The 26,801-nt window shown below is 42.7% G+C and overlaps 1 protein-coding gene across 1 annotated transcript in view; it reads left to right on the plus strand.

The window, feature by feature from the left end:
- The window catches only part of LOC308155917 (H-2 class II histocompatibility antigen, I-E beta chain-like), a gene marked incomplete at both ends in the record, with an annotated part of 77,146 nt that continues 50,345 nt past the window's right edge, over nt 1–26,801 (plus strand). The window contains 4 exons of the mRNA XM_080529282.1: nt 1–64; nt 247–516; nt 1,446–1,727; nt 3,134–3,247. Of these exons, the coding sequence (XP_080385408.1) occupies nt 1–64; nt 247–516; nt 1,446–1,727; nt 3,134–3,247 (730 nt within the window). The remainder of the gene's footprint in view (nt 65–246; nt 517–1,445; nt 1,728–3,133; nt 3,248–26,801) is intronic.

Consider the following 26,801-nt stretch of genomic DNA (forward strand, 5'->3'; position numbering starts at 1 on the left):
ATGTCGATGTCAACTCTCTTACACATTTCCATTGCCCTGGGATTATCCACTCTGAATGGAGCAGGTACGTTCCACTATAACATGATGCTTTTAACTGAATTACTTGAACAGTATAATGTATCAGGTAATTGAAGAATTATACTTAATAGAAGGCAAATGGGGTATGGTTTTATCCATTCTTGTATGGCAAACTAGTGAAAACCAGTGCCCTTTTCAGCATTTATTTGTATTGTTTTTCTCTTTTAGATGGATATTATCATCACCGTGTGGCCCTCTGCCTGTACAGCTCTCCTGATCTGCATGATATAGAGTTTACAGACTCTTATATTTATAATCAGATAGAGTACATCAGATTCAACAGCACTGTGGGCAAGTATGTTGGGTACACAGAGTTTGGTATATATAATGCAGAGCTCTGGAATAAAGGTCCTATGCTGGTTGGAGAGAAAACGCAGCTGGAGAGGCTCTGCAAGCATAACGCTGGTATTTACTACGGAGCCATACTGGATATGTCAGGTGAGCACAGCAGTTTACCATCCCTACCTGACCAGATGTTCATGTTAATGTGATATTAGTGTTAATGTGATGTTAATGTTAATGTGATATTAATGTGATGTTAATGTTAATGTGATATTAATGTGATGTTAATGTTAATGTGATTTTAATGTGATTTTAATGTGATGTTAATGTGATATTAGTGTTAATGTGATTTTAATGTGATGTTAGTGTGATGTTAATGTGATGTTAATGTAATGTTAGTGTGATGTTAATGTCAGTGTGATGTTAATGTGATGTTAATGTAATGTTAGTGTGATGTTAATGTCAGTGTGATGTTAATGTGATGTTAATGTGATGTTAGTGTGATGTTAATGTCAGTGTGATGTTAATGTGATGTTAGTGTGTCCTTTGTGAATAAGAAAACATTTGTAGAGATTCCTGATGGATATGACGATAGAGCTAATAATAATAATAATAATAGGATCAGAAATGTTGTTCTTGTACATCTTGCTGTGGGAGGTTTTATCTTGAATGATCATGGATACTGTAGCTACAATCATTGAACACGTACATCACTGTTATGTTATACTGTTGTTTTCCTCAGGGAAGCATCAGAAACAAACATTTCTATTGGCTCATTTTTAATGTACAGAAGTTTCAGAGAGCATTACAACAATAGCAGTCTGTAAAATATTATGAGATTTCACCTCTCATTAAAGAATTAAACATTCAGTTTAATCACATGAGAACAGAGCCCTGTTGGATGCTACAGAATGATTTGCATCTGAGCTCGATGGTTCTGATGTGATATTATACAACCTGGTGATCAGGACTAACCCTATATAATAATAAATACATAAATATATATGTACAATACTATTAAGTGTTGCTTGCTACTGCAAGCACACTTAATAACAGTAATCTGAGTACCATTTTCACTCCATCAGTTAAGCCTTATGTCAGACTCAGCTCAGTGGCGCCCCCCAGTGGAAGACACCCTGCCATGCTGATATGCAGCGTCTACGACTTCTACCCCAAACAAATCACTGTGACCTGGACAAGGGACGGACAGGACGTGAAGACAGACGTGACCTCCACTGCGGAGCTGGCCGATGGGGACTGGTACTACCAGGTCCACTCCCACCTGGAGTACACGCCCAGATCTGGAGAGAAGATCTCCTGTATGGTGCACCACGCCAGCCTCCGAGACCCCCTAGTGACAGAGTGGAGTAAGTGTTATTACAGGGAGGTTTGAATGTGTTAGAATGGTGTTTGGGTGAGGTTATCAGATGTGTGAGTTGGGTGAAAGTGTTTTAATGCAGGGCTGCCAAGTTTCACCAAAAGTTTGGAGTGAGATTTTTTGGCGGTGGAGCGACCCAAAACTGTGCACGTTTTGGCAGCGGCGGCCCCTCTCTCCCACCCAATTATTTGTGCTAGTTTCCTGCAATTTTACATGTTGTTCATAATAAACCAGCACAAGAAATGAAAATAATTAATATTTTATAAAACAAGAAAAAAATTCAGACAATATATCATATTTATGAAATCTTAATAAACAAATACAGTAGCCTACAGACTCTAAAATAAAAATTGGCCCCATCAACAGGACTCAGCCCCTTGGTCAGCAGCAGAAAGACCCGTGGTCATCATCTTATATACAGTGCATTGCTCATAGATGGCTATCATGTTATACAGTACATACCAGGGTTTTTCCTGGGTCAGAATGAGGGCTTTGGTGGTTGATCTTGTGCGAGCGCAGCACGCCCACATTTTTTTTGAGGGACCCCCAATTGTTGTATTTGTATTGTAAATTGTAATTATTATTAATTATTATTATTATTATTAATGTACCTGGTTATGTTACAGTAGAGAAACAGAAAACAGTTACCAAAAAAAACTGAGTATTTACTAGCTAAGATTGACAAAAGATTGGCGTGGTGCAACCGAAATTAGTAAACAACTAGTTTGAAACTAGCTAGTAACAACTAGGGGTTTAGTAACTACTAAATGCCTGCATTTAGTAATAACTTACGCCATATTGGTGCAACCCAGTCCAGTAGGCTACCAGATACGATGTTGTAATGTATGCACATATTTTGCTACCACGGTTGCCAGACGGAATTGACAATGTCCAGCCCAACCGGTCTAAAAGCTGCCGAATCCACCCGTCCAGTGTGACCAAAAGTAGCCCAATCTGGCAACACTGCTTGCTACGTTCTTGCAGCTCGCGTGAACACAGGTTCTTCCATCAGCGCTCGCCTGCCGCTTCGATTGCAGACTCAAGTTAACGCGCGTGCAGAAAGATGCCACGAAACTCATGTCCGGTAGCTTTCTTTCAAGGAATTTCAAAAATAAAAGTCCCGTAAAACAATTGTTATTTCTCGCCGTGAGAAATAGAGATGCGGCGTGAGAGCGTGAGAACTGGTTGAAATGCGTGAGTCTCATGGCGATTGCGTGAGACTTGGCAGCTCTGTTTAATGTGTGTTTGAGTGGTGAAGGATAAACAAGTTTGTTTAACAGACACTGAACAGGCCTTGCTGTAGTAACAGGGAACATGCATTATGTTATCTACGTGGTTTATAAAATCTGATTGCTGCTTTTGTGTAAAAACAAATCCATCATTTCTCTTTGACAGACCCGTCCCTGCCTGAGTCTGAGAGGAACAAGATCGCGATCGGAGCGTCAGGACTGGTGCTGGGACTGGTGTTAGCGTTAGCAGGGCTGATCTACTACAAGAGGAAAGCCAATGGTGAGGGTCGTCTTGTGATGAAAACAGAGACAATCTGCAAACATCCATCTGGTTTTGCATGCTCTATTAACGGTCATCTGTGGAGACACATTAACCATCCATGCTCTATTAAGGGTTATCTGTGTGGACACATTAACCATCATGCTCTATTAACGGTTATCTGTGTAGACACATTAACCATCCATGCTCTATTAAGGGTTATCTGTGTAGACACATTAACCATCCATGCTCTATTAAGGGTTATCTGTGTAGACACATTAACCATCCATACTCTATTAACGGTCATCTGTGTAGACACATTAACCATCCATGCTCTATTAAAGGTTATCTGTGTAGACACATTAACCATCCATGCTCTATTAACGGTTATCTGTGGAGACACATTAACCATCCGAATATAACCGCCAAGCTACAGGTGGTGATCAAGTTTTACAGTGAAAAATCATTTATGAAAATATCAAGATTTTCACATTTTCTCTCTCTTTCTCTCTCTCTCTCTCTCTCTCTCTCTCTCTCGTTTATTTCTGTAACAGGACGGATTCTGGTACCATCTACCTAATGTGAGAATCCTGTTCAAATGAATTACTACTTATTCATTTGTCAAATGTATCATGATGGCCATTAATTTGATTGTCAATTGTTTGTTGTGTTTTCAGGCTTGCAGGCACATTGCTGTAACCACTGCTGACAGGTGGACCGACTACAGCTGTCCTTAGATCACAGTAGGCCTGAAATGAGGCCTTGTCATAGAAGCTGATTACAATGCAGAGCTTTACTGAACCAATAGCTGCTGTTGCCTTTAACTTCTCAGTCTATATCAATAGATTGATTATACACTGTGTATTTGTAGAAGTTATATTCCTTTACTTTTTCCACAATTATAAATTTTTTATCTTAAACTTGAATGCAATAAATCAGCTACAGTGAGATATGAAATGATACAATTCCATACCCAGCCATCACCTTGTCTTGAGACATCTTAAGACACATTTGTCAAGACGTCTTGAGACACGTCTTAAGACGTGCCTTTAGACATGGGTCTTAAGATATATTGGAAATATGAAGATGTCTTGGCTTGAGATGTCTTGGAAATATGAAGATGTCTTGGCTTGAGATGTCTTGGAAATATGAAGATGTCTTAACTTAAGATGTCTTGAGATGTCTTGGAAATATGAAGAACACAATGAATGTCATAGTATTGTCTCAGCATTTTATTATTTAAAAAACAACATACACAAATAATTTTAATTTTTTAATTTTTTTAAATTTATTTTTTTATTTAAATACAAATACATAATCATACTGTGGATTTTTTTTATTTTTTTATTTTTTTTTCAGATTTTATCCCCTTTTCACCCAATTTGGTAGCCAATTTAACCCAACTTAGCATCCAATTATCCCCTGCCTATTGCGAAGGATCCGCCGCACGACCCCGTGGCCGGCAGTCCCAGAGGAGGCCGCCAGGCAGACTAGGCTGACTGGCTCCTCGAGCCCAGTACCGTTACTCCGACACCAGACGGGGGCGGTGTTGCGCGACGGATCCTAGTCCAGAACTACTCCTATACCGCCCTCGGAAGCGGCCGGCCAATATGCCGCTTCCCGTGTGCCTCGGCCATATCTGGATCTGGCGAGCCGGGATACGAACCCCGGCCCCGGTGGGCAGCATGCACTAGCGGCCAGTGCTTAGACCGCTACACCACCGCGGGGCACCTACTGTGGATTACTAATTGATAAATACATTTACAGGAAATTGCAGGAACTATTATAAATAGGAACAAAATGATTATGTGTACAACATTATTATATGAACAAAATTATTATATGTACTAAACCTTTTGTAGGTAGGACACTATTGGACCTCGGCCCAAATCTAGTACTGAACCTGACCCCCCATGCTAAACCATTTGGAAGTACAGTATAGTAGGACTCCAATTCAGACACACTGGGGGGCTGTCACAAATCTACTAACTCTAATTATTTAAAATACAAATAAATAAATAAACAAGAATGTGTTGTGTAACAACTCCCCCAAGATTCCCCTCCACCACAGAGAGACTAAACTGTCCTTCTGAAAGAGACTACACTGACATCCTCCATCCCAGACAGACTACAATGACCACCATCACAGTGTGACATGGGAGAGTTACTCCATATGAGAGTGGAGAAACCTATTCTTCAGGTAGCATGTGTTCCTGATGTTGTGGACTACTCTTTTATCAACAATTTCACAGTATTGCCCATTGGTGGCAGTTGACTTCATACCTATCCCAACAAGTTGGCGTGGTTCCCAAAAACATTTATGATGTAGGAACAGGAGGGTGTCAGTGATGGCTGAGGGTGGGAAGAGAAGCTTTGCTCCCTCCTTGTACTCTTCACAGCCTGTCAGGGGATCTTCTCTGTGGAGTGGCAGGAACACGGTCCCTTCAAACAGGAGCTGTGGATTCTCTGAAAATAAAAGACATCAAGTATTAAGGTAGGCTATAGATTCCCATCAATATTTTTTATACAAGGTCTTTCAGTAAGACTATTTTACCTGACATGGTAGCCCATATGCCTGTGATTTTCACCGGTTGCCTGTGGTTCCTGTCCTCACCAAGTAGGGTTGGGTTGAGTTGGGTTGGGGTTGTCTCCACAAATGACCCAACTCTGATAGTCTTTATATCAAATCTGAGAATGAAATTCAGTATGCTAATTATAAAAGGGGTATGCTATTGATAATATCATTTAGATTGTTTTTAATTTATTATTTTAGATAATTCATTATTTTAAAATATTATTTTCTTTAGATAAACAACTAAAATAAAACATCTAAATTAGATGCTATTGATACTGCATAGAAACACATTGATATAATATACTTGTATGTTTCAGGGGACAATGTTGCACTCTGATATTGAGTGTGTCTCTGTGCTGCTTGCCCAGCAAGAGGGTTGTCAATATTTTGGATGACAGGCTTTCCCCTTTTCCAAACCTAGGAAATAAAACAGCATGCATATGATTCAAAGAATGCTCTCTTACAAGAAGTTAATACTGACTTATTTGATAATTAATTGTATTAAATATTGTATTGAAATAATTAATACATTTATGATCAACCCCACCCTACCATACCTTTGGTCCGAGGAAGACCTGTTCCTGTGTCAGGATTCTATTCTCCATCCTCTCCATTAGATCAGGTTGCCGCATATTTTTTGACACCTGTAGTTTTGACAGCTCTGGCAACACCTCGTTTCCATGCTGCCTTAAGCCTGTTTTGGAACGAGTTATATTTTGGTACCAACATTCTAGATATCTTTGGTATAACTGACATGCAGGAAATAATACTGTACATGATAAATACAGATAATACAGTTACTTAAGTAAATAAACACATTTTGAAGTAGATGTTCCTACCAAGCCCTCGTCTTTGCCGAAGATCAGTGGCCGATACTAATGCGACCGAACCAGATGCTCTGTATACAGGGGCATAGCCTGGCAGCCCGTGTACAGGTGTATTGTCTGCCACATGATTGGGTGCTGACAATGTGGTGATGGAATCCAAGACTGCAATCCTCTTGACCATGGTCTTCTCCATAACTAACACCATTCTTGTGAGCGATGACTGAAGTACAACATTCATATAAAACAATTAGCTTTAAGCACCTATATGGCCTTGCAAATTAAATACTGTATGTGTAGTTACATTTACCCATGTCCTTGACCCTGTGGTGGTATCGTTCAAAGCGGTTGCAGTCTCCAATCATGGGGTGGCCCAGCACATCTGTTTGCTCTCCAGTGTGATACCCACAATGAATGTTGGCACGGTTTGCAACATCTGCTTTCCATATCTTAGAAAATATGACACCAAAATGTACTTACTTCTGCTAAATGGTGTTAATATGAGTTAATATGTTAATATGAATTAATATCTAATCAAACCACACTGTTTTGATGCAAAATCCTGTAAGAAAGATAATAATATATAATAATGATATCAATAATAACTCACCCTCTCGAAAAGTTTGTGGTGGTCACATATCTCGACCTGGAGTTGCCTTGCTTCGTCATCCGTCAAACTAGCTGATCGGATCAAAGCCAAGTATCCACTCAGCAAGATGTTGGCTTTAGTCACTAGTCGGCAGGTGTTGCGGCCAATGTATTCAACAGAGGCTGCTGTAAATGCCTCAGGGCAACACATGACATCTCTGGCTATGATGGGCCACATCTGAATGAGATGGAGTACCTCACAGCCAGTGGCACATGCCAAGTGATGAACATCTGGGAGCTGAAAGTATAATGTGGTGTGTAATGCAATTTCATTCAGAGCTGTTCACACTTCTCACAGGACATGGACTTTGATGACAAAAATGTACTATTTAGTGATCTTAAAACAGTTGCTTGTTATATTAAGTGTGTTCTTCACTTCAACTTCCGTAATATGGAGAAAAAAACCAACAAATTCTAGCGCAATTCAGGATTTGCAGAGAAGAGGACCAAATCACCAGCGGGTGTCACATATAACAAACAGGCAGACTTTTTGAGAGAAAGCTAGTTCCCATTGACTTTGGTTGTTCTTTACTGAAGTCAATGGGGACTAGCTTTCACTCAAGTAGTGCTGGCAACCTCCCTGTGTGTTATATGGACAAACTGCACCTGTGTTTCAAGTGGCATGTCGGTGAGGAGATGACACAAGTTTCATTTTTGGGTAAACTGTTCCTTTAACAATTAAATACACCGGCGTCAAAATGTATAACTGTGACTTACCTGCTTGAGCCAGTGTGGTCTGTCAATTGCAACAATCAGATTGGATACGAACAGTTGCAATTGTGTCTTGATGTTGCCCCAAATTAGACTTATTTGGAGTCTTCCAACACCAAGGGCATCTAAGTGGAAGTGATCGATTCTTGTCTGTAACAAAATACAAAGCCAACAGTTGTATTGCTTTTACATGGTTTTATCATTTATCACCTGTCAGAACCTGGCCAGAAGGGTCCGCTCCACTGCAGATCTGCCTAAATGACACCCTATGGCAGGAATATGAGCATGAGGACCTGGAACAGTACACGTCGTCGGTTCTGAACCACATAGTGAACTGCACCAACTCAGTCACCGTGGACAAACGGGTCCGGGTCTACCCCAACACGAAGCCATGGATGACTGGGAAGGTCCAAAAACTGATCAACGAGAGGGACAACGCCTTCTTCGCAGGGAAGAGCACACCGCTGTACAGCTCCACCAGGGCCAACCTAAAGCGCGGCATCAAAGCGGCCAAGGCAGAGCACAGAGAGAAGATTGAGGAATGCCTCCTGAGCAACGACTCCAGGCGGATGTGGCAGGGGGTTCAGCAGATGACAAACTTCAGAGCCAACAGGCTCACAGCCGCAGAGGACGACCCCCTGCTGGCGGGAAAGCTGAACACCTTCTACGCCCGGTTCGACGAGGGGCGAACGGAGGTAACCGCAACACAAACACCCCTCTCTCCAGCTCTCAGCAGCCTCACCCTCACAGAGCATTAAGTGAGACGCGTACTGAAGGCAGTGGACCCCAGGAAAGCCTCGGGGCCGGATGGCGTCCTGGGACGGGTGCTGAGAGACTGCGCCTACCAGCTGGCCGGGGTTTTCACCAACATCTTTAACCAGTCCTTGTCCCAGGCCACCGTCCCACCCTGCCTGAAAACCTCAACTATCATCCCAGTCCCGAAGAAAAGCACGGTGAGCTGCCTAAACGACTACCGCCCGGTGGCACTCACACCAATCATCATGAAGTGCTTCGAGAAACTAGTCCGGGCCCACATACTCACACGCCTCCCGCCCAACCTGGATCCATACCAGTTCGCCTACAGAGACCACAGGTCCACAGAGGACGCCATCGCGACGACTCTCCACGCCACTCTATCCCACCTGGAGAGGGGAAACAGCTACGCGAGACTGCTCTTCGTGGACTTCAGCTCCGCCTTCAACACCATCCTTCCAGACAGGCTAGTGACCAAACTCCTAGACCTGGGTCTATCACACTCTATATGTGCGTGGATCAAGGACTTCCTGACCGACCGCCCCCAGAGGGTGCGGGTGGGCCCCCACACCTCCACAGCCCTCAGCCTCAGCACTGGGTCCCCCCAGGGCTGCGTGCTAAGCCCCATCCTCTACAACCTCTACACCCACGACTTCACCCCCGTCCACCCCAGCAACTACATCGTAAAGTTTGCAGACGACACCACCGTGGTGGGATGTATCTCGGGGGGGGGACGAGGCGGCGTACAGGGATGAGGTAGAGCAACTGAGCAAGCTGTGCAAGGTTAACAACCTGCTGCTGAACAAGTCAAAGACCCAGGAATTCATCGTAGACTTCAGGAGGAAAAAGTGCGAGATCCAGCCCCTGCTCATCGACGGAGAGAGCGTGGAGAGAGTCTCAACCCTCCGATTCCTGGGACATCACATGCGGGATGACCTGACCTGGAAGGACAACACAAAAGGCACCATCAAGAGGGCACAACAGCGGCTATACACCCTGAGATGCCTCAGGAAAGAACACAACAAGCAGGAGATACTGGTGGCCTTCTACCGCGGCGCAGTGGAGAGCATCCTCACCTACGGCATCTGCAACTGGTTCTACAGCTGCACAACAGCGGAGAGAAATGCGCTACAGAGAGTCGTGAGAACAGCACAGAAGATCACCGGCGCCCCCCTCCCCTCTCTGGAATAGCTGTACAACACACGCTGTCTCAGGAAGGCCTCCAAGATCTCCAGGGACCCGACCCACCCTGGGCACGTACACTTTATCAGGCTGCCCTCGAAAAGGAGGTACAGGACCCCGGCAAAGACAAACAGACTGAAGAACTGCTTCTACCACAGGGCCGTCAAGGCCCTGAACACAGCAAAGGCCTAAGTTCTGGGCCCAGGACAGTCTGGACGGATTGTATGGCAGCTAGTGCTGAGGCACAAACATGTACATTTCAAGCCTGCAAACTGTGACACTTTAAATAACGTGAAAAAATACTTTTGTGCAATATGACAACCCTAGTTGACTATCTGTGCAGTATAGTACAGTGGATTGTGTACATAGCCTTTATTTATGTAAACCAGCTCCTTACCTTCTTGTGATTCTTTTATATTCTTTTATATTCTTTTTCTAAAAGTTTTTTTTTTCTCCCTTTCCTAACACCAGGGGAGCCACCCCTCCTAAATTTCGTTGTCTGAGCTTCATTAGGCATAGGTAACATGCATGTATAGACAAAGCTTACATTAAAACATTTACCTGAATGTGCGGTTCAATGACAATGTCATCAGAGAAAAGCTGGTTGTTTTGGCTGAACAAGGTCCCAGTCTCTGTTTCTTGTCGTTTCCTCTCCACTACACCCATCTCAGACATGCCAGCGATAATGATGTTGGTGTTGGACTTTGTTCTGCGGGGTGCTTCACTGGCAACCTGTGGGTTGGAGAGGTCGGCCTTGTCGACTGTGCAAATTCTGCATCTAAGAGAGACATCATTTTAATAAGGGATGCATTTGAAAGATTTCACGCAATGTACATAACCAAGAAGACCAAATGGCCAGAGAAGTAATACTGAATCTAACCGTTTGTTTGCGGTGGAAGACAAACAGTTTGCACAGTGGTTTGCCTGGGGCATATCGGCATTGATCTCCCCAATTCCTCCACATACAAACACATTGCCTCCATAGTAAGGGCAGTTTGCATAATACCCCTCCTGTAGTCTGCGTATGTATGGAGAAATGGCATTCATGCACTGCTCAAATGATGTCCCTGATTTGGAAAGAAGATATATCTCAATCTCACATGAACCATGACTTAGACATTTTAACCATTTGTTAAAATGTGCTGATTATTATGCTACCTGGTTCTCCAAGGCCTATGATGCGCTCCCTTTTTGCCGCCTCAGAGCGGGGCAGGTTACCGACTGAAAAGTACATTCCGTTAGTGGAATGGTACTTCCTCCTGTACAGCCCAAATCCATCAAAATATAAATGGATGTAGAGTGGCAGAACTGGTACCCCTTTAACGAAACAATTTTATGGCAACCATTACTTCATGCATGTTCTTGTTCAGCTTACTCACAGCAACCTATCATATTTGATTAGCCATGAAACTATGACTTAACAGTGCCAATGAAAAGCAGTAGTGCAATATCATGGTAAGCTTTTTAGCCTACCTGTGGGTAGTTCTCTTTCTGGCTGCCCTTCACTACAATGAGCAGGGAGAGTTGCTACATCTTTGATGTATCTGCTGCTTGGCTCTTCAAATGCAGTGGCAGAGTGGTTGCTGTATATGTAGTAGCCAGTGAACTGTGGAATCTGAGGTATTTTCTGAACCACAGTATCCACTTTGATGGACTTAAATGCATCAGATATAAACAGTTGTTCTCTAACAGGTGTTAGACTGTGGAACTGTTGATGATTCCTCATCTCAAGGCCACGGAAAAGTATTCTGCACCTGAGCACTAGATCCTGGATGGAGCTGTGCAATGCAAAGCTCCTCTTACTTTCACACTTTCTGTGAAAAAAAGGTAAAAGTAAAAGTGTGCACACAAAAAAAAGCACTGAAATTAATTGCAGCCCCCCCCCCCCCCAATTCTCTAACTACACATGCACATGCGGTCAAATTACCCCACTCGGCGTTTCTACAAACCAAGCTAACTACCTAGCCCACAATTAAACTTTAGCTACACCTGGCTCAGCCAGCTAAAAGCCATAATGTTATATTCCAGAAAACAAAACCAATTCTCTAGCAAGCTAACACGGGCCATATTCAAGTGATGGTGTTACTAACTAGCTAACTAACTAAACATGATGCACATTCTTTCTTCCACTGCAGTCAGAAAAGCTAGTGCTAACTAGCCTATACACCTTTGAGCCCCGGAAACGCACTATATAAAAACAATGAATTATTATTATTATTATTATACTACATGAACTCATATTTCAGCAAACGAAATCAAGCTTCTGAAACCCTCTTGCATCGACTGAATTCACTTGTTAGCTATATTAGCTAGCTAGATCATGTCACTGGTGAGGTAAAGTTAACAAACAAAATTATTACACAATTGAACATTAAACTCTGACAAATAAAAGTATTAACTCACCTTTTGTAATTCGCACTCCTGATATTCTTGATATTCGTTATATTCTTGATATTCTCGATATTCCTACTACAGGCTACGTTCATCACGACTCAAGACGGGTGAATTCAGCAGCATTGTCAATTAGAATCAGGTGAGGGAGAAAGGCTGCTGGATGCACAGGTTGACAAACGGAATTTTGCAGGGGCAGTGTTCTGCGCATGTGCAACAACTGGAAACGTTTTTGACAAGTTGAGTGATCTCATCATTCTGACTGAGTGGACTATTTTAATTTCCCAGACAGGTTGAATGGATTAAAACTTAACATTTCTAGTTGTCTCAACTTTTTGGCAAAATTTAGTTGACCTGACTCACAAAAATGTGTTAAAGGAACTAAAATCCAAAATATTTTTTTACAGTGATGACATGCATTTTTGTCTGGGACACACCAATTGAATTATTATTAACTAATTAATAATGTAAAATATATAATAGGATAATTCATTATTATACTTGAATTATTCCAATTGGAACAAGATCGCCTGACTGTCTTAAGACATTGATATTCAGTGTCTTAAGACACCTCAAGATGTTCTGTGTCTTCAAGACACCGAAAATATGGCTCTTATGCTCCATGTCTTAAGTGAGTGAATGAGTGCATGTCTTCAGGTTAGGTCTTAAGACGACTTAAGACATCTTGACAGACAAAATGTCTTATTTTGGTTAATGAAGACATTAAGACATCTCAAGACAAGGTGATGGCTGGGTATGTCTACGTTGTTAGAATGGGAGTGGTGAAGATTAGGTCTGGGGTCAAGTCCATCTGAATATGACTTAACTGACAGGAACAGGCAATGAAGAAGAATGTCATATGGTGACATGATGACATCACTGGGGATGTTTGAAAACACGCATGTCAATAATATGCAGGACGGATTGTTAGTGTCACTGTTTTGCATTTCTTTTGTACTTTGTATTTCTAATGCATTTCCTATCATCATGAAATGGACCTAAAGCAGGGGTGCAAACTTGTCACCTTTTAGCTGTTTATACCTCAAAATAGGTCAACAATTTTCATAAATGTTCTTTGTTTTCAGGGGAAAAAACTATTTTGTCACCTTTTTGGGCCATCACTAGTTTGCATCTCTGTAAAGTATTTCACTGGTGTTGGGATATTTGAGTGAGCAGCCCAATAGTTGGCAACTGAGCTTAGGAACTTTAGAGGCACGTCTTTGTGTGTCTTACTATTTTATTGGACAGGCCAGATCAACATATTGATTTTATATTTTCACTGCACTAATATAAAGTGAATGAGTAGTGAATGCTGAGAGTAGTGTGTGTGTGTGTGTGTGTGTGTGTGTGTGTGTGTGTGTGTGTGTGATTTTTGGAGAGGCGGTAAAGTAAACTGTTTGATTAATACACCGGTTTTGCTGTTGTTCTTATGTTCTGATATGTTTTTAAAGGTACAATCACACTGTAGTAAACGCTTCGTAAACCTTAATCTGACAGTAAAAGCACGTTTTATGTGATTGATATCCAGCTTCCCTCAAAGGCTTGTGTTGCTCATCTTCTGCTTGAATGTGGTGGTGGTTTGAGACCGTTATATTCCTGCTGAATTGATCTAACCAGTTTATATATTCAGATCTAACCTTTATAAGAATATGGCAAAAGCTTTTCAATAAACAATTATGTATTGCTGTTTTGTCTCTCACTTTCACTGGGGTTGAGTTTCAGTTAATCACATCATGGATGAGCTGACAATGCTGACTTCCAGTTTGGGAGCTCAGAATGTGATCTGTGAACCAGAAACCCAGCAACTGGAGATGGTTATGTTTTAATGTGTTTGAGGGGTAATGGATGAACGATGACAGGTTTTAACCTGAGCCGTTAAGAGTATTCATTTAACACACAGAACAGGCCTTGCTGTTTGCACAGTAACAGGGAACATGCATGATGACTATCTACGTAGTTTATAGAGTTGGATGCTGCTTTTATGTGAAAACAAATCCATAATTTCTCTTCGACAGACCCCTCCCTTCCTGAGTGAGAGGAATATTCTGGAATATTCTGGAATACTCTCCAGACAATCAGCAAAAGAACAAGTGTGTTGGTGTATTGACTAGACTGAACGCGTGTGGTTAATCACAGACATGTGATATTACAGAGAAATTATTTCAGCGTCAGAGAAACAGGAACCTGCAGGTGGAATACAGAGGCTGGGGTTGTGCTTCCCTGCTGCCCTGAAATTTCACAATGTTCCTGTTTATGAATCAGTACAACAAAGGAAGACCTACAGAGCTCTGAAGTGTATAGCTAGCCTGTTTGTAAAGTTAGCACTAAAGTCAAATATAACCATATGAACCACCTTTACTTGCTTTTTTTGCCACCGAGTCAAACAACGTTTTGATACATTTTATTGAGAGCAATTCTTGGGAGTATTTTTTGCAATAAAAGCCGGTGACTTGTACACGTGACGTTGTCATTACCGTAATTCCTAAACAGTTTGTGCGATCAGAAAAATTCCAACAAAATGTATTATTAATAATAATGGAAGACTGGACGCTCTCCCGCTTTGTGGCGCTCCTCTGCCAAAATGGTGGCGTTAAGGACCATTACTTGGATTTCCGGGTTGTGTGACGTCAACTACCGGAGCTCTATTCGGTTGTTAAGTCTGACGTCAAACGTGACGTTTTGCAATTTCCGGGTCCAAACCAGAAATTCTCCGCACCAGAATACCAGTGTACTACAGCGGTAGAATGACAGTTTAATCGTTTTTTAGACTCGGATCTATTCATACAACAAGGGACACAGCACTTTCCCGTTTTCCCCATATTGTCAGGGTATTTGAGCCTCGGAAAAGCGCTATATAAATATAATTTATTATTATTATTATTGCGGAATTTCGAAGACAGGGCCTCAGCCAATTTTGGACCCGAAACACGTCACGACTTACCAACCGGATAGGCTACTACTGCCTGTGAAGTTGATACAGAGCTGCCAAGTCTCACGCAATCGCTGTGAGACTCACGCATTTCAACCAGTTCTCACGCTCTCACGCCGCATCTCTATTTCTCACGGCGAGAAATAACAATTGTTTTACGGGACTTGAAAGCTACCGGACATGCTACCGTTTCGTGGCATCTTTCTGCACACGCGTTAACTTGAGTCTGCAATCGAAGCGGCAGGCGAGCGCTGACGGAAGAACCTGTGTTCACGCGAGCTGCAAGAACGTAGCAAGCAGGGTTGCCAGATTGGGCTACTTTTGGTCACACTGGACGGGTGGATTCAGCAGCTTTTAGACCGGTTGGGCTGGACATTGTCAATTCCGTCTGGCAACCGTGGTAGCAAATTATGTGCAAATGTAATGGGGCAGGGGCAGCCCTAAAAGCTTTCCAACACCCCTGCCTTCTAAGAGGATACTGTTGAGGAGCCAACCAAGGTTACCCAGACAACACCCAGAGACCAGGAACAGTCCACAATGAATCTTTATTAGAAGGAATTACAAAAGCTAATTAAAAACAGAGTCCAATGGGATGGGATAATCCGATGGAGTCTCGACTCGGGCTCCCCCCAGGGTTAACTCCCGGCCGTATCCCGTCGGTCAAGGACCCTAAGGTCCGGCACGTCTCTATCCCGGCGTGGCGCCAATGGTCTCGCTGAGGACAGGAGGGAGAGGGACTCAACAGGTGGTATATAGCCGACAGTCACTCTCACGGTGCGCCCCTCCACTAACTCCCAGATACACTAGACCATAGGGTTAGCTTAGCCCTCGATCTCCAAAATAATACAACTCAAAACTTCACAAAAAATACTTAAAACTAAATGATCAAAGAAAACCACACAACTGTCGAGAAGACAGAAATAATAAACCACACAAATAAGGAGCTTGCCACTAGCTCGTCATAAACAACACTACTCAAAAGAATAGACACACCAAGCAAAAGCAAAATAAAGTTCACAAGAAACACTGGAGAGGCTAACCCTAGAACACTATGTCTGTATAGGAGGCGAGCTAATAGTCCGGACGTTCCCGTCAACAACAGCGGGACTACAGTGGCCCACAGGCCGCGACAGATGATGAGGTAAGGCATCAAGTCCACTTAACTCTGGGAAGGGTGCTTTGTGCCACACCCTCCCTTATCCCCAGTCAGGCGTTCTCCCGATTCCACGCGGGTCCCTCTGGTATCCAGCAGGGGTTCGTCTAGTGGTCGTCCTATCGGCACTCTGTGTCTCTGTACTCCCGTCTGGACACTCGTTCCCGAACTGCGCTCTCCTCCTAAAGGGGAATAGTGCCACTCCCAGTCCCCAATCACCATCAACCAGCACCAGGTGTGCACAGGAGGGGCAGCGACCACAACACCAACGGTGCGCCCGACCGAAGGGAAACAAAACACAGACGAAAAAGGTTCTGCATGCAAATGTCACCCCGTGACCAGTGTTGCCACAGTTACTTTGAAAAAGTATTCTGATTACTGATTACTGATTACTCCTTTAAAAAGTAATCTAGTTACTTTACTGATTACTTGATTTTAAAAGTAACTAAGTTAGATTACTAGTTACTTTTTTAGTTACTATTGGCAGCTGCCTAGGCACCCGACCCCCCCCCCCCCCCCCCCGCAACATAAAAATGAAAACTGGTTTTGCCAAAACTCACTTTATTTTAACAGTAACTTAAATTACATAATTAAACTTTAAACAATAACTTAAAACAACAAAATAAAGAGTCTTTCTTTGCCTCACCCAACATAAATACTTGTTTTTAAACAATAAAATAAATATAATCTTTATTTAACAGTAACTAGCAAGGAGTGGTTTCACAAAACCTAAAACCTACCCTGACCATTCAGATATGATCCTAATATAATCCTAATCCTAAACTGGGTGAGTCTTATCAATTTAGTTTATCAATGATCAACATTTATGTTCTTGTCATCCTTTGCTGACACAAACTCAAAATAATCCTTATATTTCCAGCTATTTAACGCATATCTCTGTTCTCGCTCCATTGTGTAGGCTACGCTTCTGTTTACACTGTGCAATCAGCGTGGTGATACACGTGAGCGATTCTGCTGCAATCTCGCGATAGTCGAGAGCCGTTTTTTGCGGGCATGGCCTTCCATAGTAACCTCGTGTTGAAAACGTGGGCACTGACGTCACTCCCCAAGACGCGAGAAATGTTTGTTTACTATCGAACATTACAAAGAAATACTGCATTTAGCCTAAGTTATGAGGTAGTAACGCAATAGTAACGCACAGCCACTTGAATAAGTAACTTTAATCCGATTACTGATTTGGAAATAGTATCGCGTTAGAATACTCGTTACTGGGAAAAGTATTCAGATTAGAGTATCGCGTTACTTAGTATCGCGTTACCGGCATCACTGCCCGTGACACATACATTACAACATCGTATCTGGTAGCCTACTGGACTGGGTTGCACCAATTTGGCGTAAGTCATTATAAATGCAGGCATTTAGTAGTTACTAAACCCCTAGTTGTTACTAGCAAGTTTCAAACTAGTTGTTTACTAATTTCGGTTGCACCACGCCAATCTTTTGTCAATCTTAGCTAGTAAATACTCCGGTTTTTTTGATAACTGTTTTTTGTTTCTCTACTGTAACATAACCAGGTACATTAATAATAATAATAATTAATAATAATTACAATTTACAATACAAATACAACAATTGGGGGTCCCTCAAAAAAAAAATGGGCGCGCTACGCTCGCACAAGATCAACCACCAAAGCCCTCATTCTGACCCAGGAAAAACCCTGGTATGTACTGTATAACATGATAGCCATCTATGAGCAATGCACTGTATATAAGATGATGACCAAGGGTCTTTCTGCTGCTGACCAAGGGGCTGAGTCCTGTTTTCTTTTAGAGTCTGTAGGCTACTGTCATATATTTCTACTTAAACACACACACATGCATAGATAGTATGATAAGGGCCTGTATATATGCTGTAGGGGAATGTTGTGCAATGTTGTGCAAATAGCCCCTGAGTGTTGTGCAATGTTGGGCAATAGCCCCCTGACTTGAGGCCATAGTGACATCACAGGGAACGGCCCTCTTGATGAACCAGGGTGAGACCCAAAGATCTATGTAGTATGTATGATCTATGTATGAATATGTAGTATATTTTAAACACACACACATACCAGGGCATGCAAGGGCATGATGCCCTCTAACAATGAGGGTTCTATGGCAACCAGATGACCAACAGAGACCTCTGGGGGTTGGGACCCTTATAAACACACACAGACACACACAGATACACACACACACTCTGGCCTCTTGACCAGCTCTAGGGAAGGGGGGGCAAGCATCTGCAGTGGCTGTAATAGGATCACTGGTAGATATAATTGCATTAGGGCCCGAGGGGGGTGGTGTTATGGCAGACAGCAAGACGCCCATAGGGTGAATTGCATTAGAATTGCATTAGACCATAGGGTGAATTGCATTAGAATTGCATTAGACCATAGGGTGAATTGCATTAGAATTGCATTAGACCATGGGGTTATGGAAGACAACAAGGCGCCCATAGGGGTTGAGACCATTGTGGGCGAACACACACACACACACACACACACACACATACACTCTGGCCCCTCCCCTCTTAGAAGGGGAACAAAACTAGCAGGCTAGGGGGAGATCGGCCTCTTTTTCACCACCCGAGCCAGAGGAGACGTATGTATGTATACATCTGTATGTATGTCTGTGTTGAACTTTGATTAAATCGTCTTAAACTCAATAACTGTTCTTTGATTCATAACCAACAATAATTAACTTCATAAGTGGCGAGACTAGCCCAGGAGATAAGTATAGCTTGATTAAGTTATAGTCAAAAGAATCTTGTGTAACGTTAATCTTGTTGGAATAGAAACAAATCTTTCATAATCTTTAAGCCTGGCTTGGTGATAGAGCCGAATTTGGTAATTCGCTTTTTGTGTAAAATGGTGTTGAGATATTAGTTTGGTAACTAATAGTTGTGATTTGTGAGATATTAGTGTGGTAACTAATAGTTGTGATTTGTTTGGATGGTATTACGGAATATCGTGAGTGTGTGTGTAAAATTGTGTTTTGATAAAGTGTAATAAGTGTTTTGTAAGAAAGAGCATTATTGTAAAAGATTATGAAATCAAATCTTCAGAACTGTAGCAGAAGTGTGTCTAAGAAAGAGCAGACGCCATTGTCCTTTGTGTCAACGGAGCAATAACACGCACGCTCGGGCACGCGCGCAGACACGCAGAAACACACAGAGACCTTGGAAAAGGAACAGTGAAATGCATATGATAAAGATTTGGTTTGGTAACTAATAGTTTAACTGCATTGAAAGATAATCTTGAAATTGTTGTGTCGTGGAGAATGTAATTTGTTTGTGGAAAGCAAAGTATATGTTATAAGTTTAATCCTACAGGAGCGGTTTCTCCCCCAGAAGAAAAGGACAAAGACTTGCCCCTCCCCCTTCCTTTCTCTCCTGTGGATAGACGCGCGCTCACACATGCACGAGTGCAGGGCTGTACACGCATTGATTCAAACATGCACACACGGAGTTGAAAGTCCCCTTTACAAAGGGAACCTGTATTTCATTGATTACATCACTCATCCATTACGAATAAAGATAAATTCATACAAAGATTGTAGTAATTTAGAGATAGAAAGATAGTGAATTGATCATTGGGGTATTTTAAAGTAGTTTAAAGATATTTGTCACGAGCCCCTAGTAGAAGTGCGCGCATGTGTAAGCAGTACACACACGGAGACGCGCGCAGGCACATTTCACACACACAGAGTGCGAAGCGAATATTGTAGTGCAGACGGTACCCATACCTTTAATTTCAACCCCTCTCTCTCTGTAATAAAGTTGTGGTCGCTGAATCACAAAAGTTAAAGACTAGTTTGTTAAAAGTAAAAGAATATATTGTGGGCTTTTGATAGATTCGAAGGAAAAGAGGCCAGTCGTTCCCCAATAAAACGGCTCTGTGCCTGCTTGCAGAATGTTGGTGAAAGAATCTAAAAGGCTGATGCATAGATTGATGTTGTAAATGACTGTTCAGTATTACATTACTTTAATTAATTTAATTAATTACTTATTAGTTGAATTAATTATTCAGATCATTCATTTTCTGTTTCACAAAACAATTGATTGATTCCACAGGTTTGGTCAAATGTCTGTGACTGTCTAATGAAAACCATTCTGAATAATCATTATTTTGTTTAATATTTTGTTAACAGATAATTGACTCCACAGGTTTTAAATCAATGTATATGATAATATAATGAATAATTCTAACTAATCATTCATTCCTTCCCAATAACAAGTTGATTTCTTTACAGGTTGTAATTAATATTTGTAATTCACATCTTTTATTTTAGTTAGGTCATGTCCACAGCTTTTGATTAGGAATAGCAGAATAGTTTGTATTGATAATTAAGCAGTAAAAGGGTTTTTGTAAATCAGTGAATACTTAGGTGTTGACCAGCCTTTGTGATTTAATAATTGTGTTGACCAGAACTGTAATTAGTATTGAATGAGTAATTAAGTGACACATTTTCATAAACAATTAGGAAACACATTTAAGTATAAAGTACTTACACAGATATTAAATTTAAGTTAATACTGCACTGACATACACAAGAGGCAAATCTGTTATTCTGAGTTGTAGGGTTCTGTGGGGATGGTTAATACAGTTAAATTGGACTAGCATTTGTTTAGCAAACAAGGCAATAGGAAGGTGGGTTGTAAGAAAAGTACACCTTATAGAATATATTCAGCATATTGAGCAGTATAAATCAATCAGCTTAAAATGGGAGCAAATTCAACGAAGCTGTTAAAAGATATTAGTGAACATAGTGGAATATTGGCTACTTTATCCCCTATGGCTGTAGTGGAAAAAATGAATCCTCTTGTTAGGGAAATTAGCAAAATGTCTACGAAATGGAATAGCCGTTGGGCATACATTGAACAGCCGTGGCCGAAAGAGGGCAGCCTTAATTTACAAATAATTGCAACATTGGAAATACTTATCAATGTGCACAAAGCACATCAAAGAGGAAAGATTCGATCAGAGAAACGCAAGTTAGAGTTAGCTATTTTAGATCTATTTAAGGTAGAGGGACAGAAAATAGCTCAGATGGAACCGGAAAAGAAAAATGAATTGGCCAGAACACTGGAACAGAAATTGAACATTCCATCCACAGACATGTGTCCTGTCTCCAGTCCCCCTCCATATGCTAAGGCACTGGAGGACCATTCCCAGAAGAAGAAGACCAAGAAGGAGCCAAGGGGAAAAGGGGACGACAGGAGTGACAAGGAAGATGACAGCAAAGATGGCAGTGAAGACTCAAGAGATGACGACAGTGCAGATGGAAGCTACAACGCTCAGGTCAGGAAGATGATAGCCACAGCCGAAAGGAAAGGTGGGAGAAGACACCGGGAGAAAGCGGAAAGAGAGGAAGAAAGACACCACAGATGGCTGAAGGAGCAACGAGAAAGGGAGAAAGAGAAAGATTGTCATCGAATGACATCAAATACATTAAAGAACTGTCCAGTGCTGATTCGGGGTAACAAGATGGAATATCATCCATGGAATCATACAGATCTGTCTGAAGTGATAGAGAAACTCCCCGTTCTCCAGGATGGTGGATTTGCATGGACTACCGAGGTGGACGTGAGATTGACGGGAACGCAGGCCGCGATGGGAGACCTGAAAAGACTCTTAGCTTTTATTGCAGGATTGGATACAATGCAGGAAATATTGATGAAGGCAGGACTTCATAGATATATCAATACATCAGTTTATGATCCAGAGCTCTTCGCAGCAAACAGAGGCAGGCTGTGGAAGGCAATCAGAGAGACTTACCCTACTCACATTCACCCAGACAATATCATTGTGAAGCCACTGGGGGGAGATGAGAATCCCAGGGGTTTGTTGCCCGTGTGCACTCTCAATGGAGAAGTGTGACAGGGAAGGACGCTGAAGATAACCCCTTAGAAAAATCCATAATCAGGGAAAAAATACAAGAAGGGCTTCCTACCCCAGTTAAGGATAAGCTAGCAGAAGTGGTGGGGCTACGACACATGAACAAAGCTGTTTATATAGACCACGTAGCTCATCAAGTTGAGTTATATCGAAAGAATATTCAGATACAGAAGACACAAGACGAAGAATCACTCAGAATATTGACTCATGTGCAATTGACTGAAAGCGAGAGGAACATAGAGGGAGTGCAGGCTTTAGCCCCACAGCAACAGCCACCTGGAGTGCAGACTGCTACTTACCAGTCCTACTCACAGGGGCCACAAGGGGGGTATCCTGCTACTTACCAGTCCTACCCACAGGGGCCACAAGGGGGGTATCCATACCCACAAGGGCCACCAGGGGTGCAAGCGGTTCCATACCAGCCGTACACACAGCCTGGCCAAGGACCACCACCAGGGGGATGGACAGCAGCAGGGAAGAAGATGCTAGAACCGTGTTACCAATGCGACCAGAATGGACATCTAGCCTGTACCTGCTACAACAGGCCCCAGGGGGGCGCAGGGGGGAGCCAAGGAGGAGGATATTGGCCTCCTACTACACCTGCTCCAGGAGTGATGAACCCTTACGGAGGCCCAGCAGCTGGCCTATAGGGGTGCCCGGAAGATCCGAGTGGGAGGTGCCAGCTGGTGGTGACAAAGAAGCCTGAAGACGCCACGCACCTTCCTATGTCTAGAGAATATGTGAAGACAATCGGATTTGAGGGAATTAAACAGCTGATTCCTACAACTGAGCTTGTAGACTTAGAGTGCAAGGGACAGAGAGCAACTCTGTCAACACTTGTGTCAGGACACACGCCAACAGGGCTGCTAGGGAGAGATGCTCAATGCCAATTGAACTATACAGTAAAATGCACACCTGACGGCTGTCAGGTGACGATGCCATCCGGTGCTCAGATTCCATCGACAGCCAGAGTGATTAAGCATAGAACAGACCTACAAGCTTTGCCTTTAAAGGGAGCTGATATAGAATATTGGGTTGATGGGTCTTGTTACCGGGTAGGAGAAACTTTGTGCGCTGGGTATTCCTTAGTTAAAGCACAGAATTCAAAGTTTATTGTAGAACAGGCTGAGGCAGTTCCTCAGCCTTGCTCAGCTCAGTTGGCTGAGTTGATTGCCCTCACAGAAGCATGCAACTTGGGAACCGGACGGAGAGTGACAGTGTACACCGACTCTGCCTATGCACATAATGTTTGTCATTTTAATGGAGCTGTATGGAGGGGGCGGGGTTTTAAGAGAACTGATGGTACGCCTATACAGCATCACGCACAGATCATGAAGCTGTTACAAGCCATGATGAAGCCAAAGGAATTAGCCATAGTGAAGTGTGCCACACACAGGTCTGACTCATCACATGTCACACAAGGTAACAGGGCTGCAGAAGATGCAGCCAAAGCCATTACAGGAGCAGACAAGGCAGGTAAAGGTCTTCTGGTCGCACATGAAAAGCAATTACAGGGCATGGTCACACTTGAGGATTTATTGATGTTACAGAGTAGAGTAACTACGTTAGACAAGAACGTTTGGCTAGTAAGGGGGGCAAGTCAGGATGACACAGGTCTATGGAGGAATCATGAGGGGTTGGTTGTAGCACCCTCAGATTTAATAGGCATGTTAATACGGGAAGCTCATGGATTAGCACATGTGGCTAGGGGGGAGGTAAGACGCAAGATCACCAAGGAATATGGGTTTTGGAGTCCATATTTGATGGAACAGATTGACCATGCTTTAGGTCAATGTGGGGTCTGTTGGAGAAACAACATCAGAGTGGGTACACCAGTGGTGTCTGGGCATATCCCTACCCCAATAGGGCCACGGGTGGTGGACAGGGGGGTGGATGTACAGAGTAGGCAGGATGTTGTGCCAACAGGTGCCGAGGTCCCCAGAGAACCTGAGAAGGAGGAGCTACGACGAGATGCTGTGGTGTTGCCAGAGCCAGTGGCAATGCCAGCGTTACAGCCAGTGATATTACCGGCAATGCCTGAAGCCGAGGGGACAGTGGAAAGCTGTCCAGATGCCAATAAACCAGAAACCAACGAAGCAGAGAGTGTTGACAGTCTGGAGGTCCAGCCTGGGAGTGTCCAAAGCCTGGACACCTGTGCTACTGGGGATGCTGGCGAGTGCCTGCATCATGCTTCAGATGATGCTGAGGGCGACTCCCCAGACCTTGATCAGTGTGGGAGGGGACCAGGCGGCTGCCTGAACCTCAATGACACTGACGGACGACGACCAGTTAGGAAAAGATTAAAGACTATGAATAGGGTAGTGAAGCAGCAGATCAAAGGGAACGACGGGAATGGACAGCAGATGATAGCATGGCTGGAAACGGTCTTAGGGGCATGGGAAACTTATTTTGCTAAGATAGGAGCACCTATTATAGCAGACATGATTTTTGACTTTCTTAGGAGACAAGGCCTCATTGACTGTTTTTGGAAAATCAGTCACTCAGTCCACGTTGATGAACTTTTCAGAAGACTAGTCCTCACCTGAGGTGAAGCTCTATGCATTAATGCATTCCCTTTGTCCTATGCTTACTGTTGGAGAATTATGTGTTATGATAACTGAATGTCATTATTTGTGTATTGTTTGTTTGTTTCTATATCGTATGTGATTGAGGTCAGTTGAGAAGTGATGTGATGGTTATACAAAGATAGGAAAGAAGTTCTGTTCCTAGCGCAACGAAGAATAAGCTCCTGACTAGGAAAGGTTATCAATCTGAGACAGCGGTAAAGGTTGTTCTGAAGATGCGAGTAACAAGAAGACGTTGGTTGTTGGAAGTTTTTGTGTTGAAATATGTAGGATGTACTGTGTTTAGATTAATTTGTATTGTTATTTTTTGATTTTATTTTATTTTATTTGTTATTATGTGTTATTATGTTTCTTGTGTTGTGTGTTGGTGTAGTTTTTCTGTCTTGTTGTTTATTTAAAAAAAAAAAATCTTTGGTGTCTTAGTTGCGGTTTGTGGGGTTTTGTGTTTTTGTTTTTGTTTTGTGGTCGTTTAGTTTCGGAACACCCTCTGGGTGGTCCGAGGGGGGATGTGTCGTATATTTCTACTTAAACACACACACATGCATAGATAGTATGATAAGGGCCTGTATATATGCTGTAGGGGAATGTTGTGCAATGTTGTGCAAATAGCCCCCTGAGTGTTGTGCAATGTTGGGCAATAGCCCCCTGACTTGAGGCCATAGTGACATCACAGGGAACGGCCCTCTTGATGAACCAGGGTGAGACCCAAAGATCTATGTAGTATGTATGATCTATGTATGAATATGTAGTATATGTTAAACACACACACATACCAGGGCATGCAAGGGCATGATGCCCTCTAACAATGAGGGTTCTATGGCAACCAGATGACCAACAGAGACCTCTGGGGGTTGGGACCAGCTCTAGGGAAGGGGGGGCAAGCATCTGCAGTGGCTGTAATAGGATCACTGGTAGATATAATTGCATTAGGGCCCGAGGGGGGTGGTGTTATGGCAGACAGCAAGACGCCCATAGGGTGAATTGCATTAGAATTGCATTAGACCATAGGGTGAATTGCATTAGAATTGCATTAGACCATAGGGTGAATTGCATTAGAATTGCATTAGACCATGGGGTTATGGCAGACAACAAGGCGCCCATAGGGGTTGAGACCATTGTGGGCGAACACACACACACACACACACACACACACACACACATACACTCTGGCCCCTCCCCTCTTAGAAGGGGAACAAAACTAGCAGGCTAGGGGGAGATCGGCCTCTTTTTCACCACCCGAGCCAGAGGAGACGTATGTATGTATACATCTGTATGTATGTCTGTGTTGAACTTTGATTAAATCGTCTTAAACTCAATAACTGTTCTTTGATTCATAACCAACAATAATTAACTTCACTACTGTATTTGTTTATTAAGATTTCATAAATATGATATATTGTCTGAATTTTTTTCTTGTTTTATAAAATGTTAATTATTTTCATTTCTTGTGCTGGTTTATTATGAACAACATGTAAAATTGCAGGAAACTAGCACAAATAATTGGGTGGGAGAGAGGGGCCGTGCACAGTTTTGGGTCGCTCCACCGCCAAAAAATCTCACTCCAAACTTTGGGTGAAACTTGGCAGCCCTGTTGATACAGCCTATTCAACATATCATTGGTGCGACAGAGTTAGAAATGTATGAGTAGATGTATGAGTTTCGCTGTGTTTGAGCAGCCCGAGCCAGTATTAGTTGTTGTGGAGCCCCCTGTGGAGTTGTGGTGTACTGCAGGTCTGCGTGTTCTTTTGTCCCTGTGGTGTTGCCGTAGCCAATGGTAGCGTTAGAATAGACGACCTTCTGAGAGGGATGAGCGCTGCGTACAATGCTCCTTGTATTTTATTATCTGTGTGAATGTTGATATGCTATTTGTTTTGACATGTATTGAGATGATTTCTATATAGTTCCACTGATTATAATATATAATACTGTTT

The sequence above is a fragment of the Nansenia antarctica genome, assembly GCF_963989245.1.
Source record: "Nansenia antarctica genome assembly, chromosome: 4".
In the NCBI taxonomy this organism is placed as follows: domain Eukaryota; kingdom Metazoa; phylum Chordata; class Actinopteri; order Argentiniformes; family Microstomatidae; genus Nansenia; species Nansenia antarctica.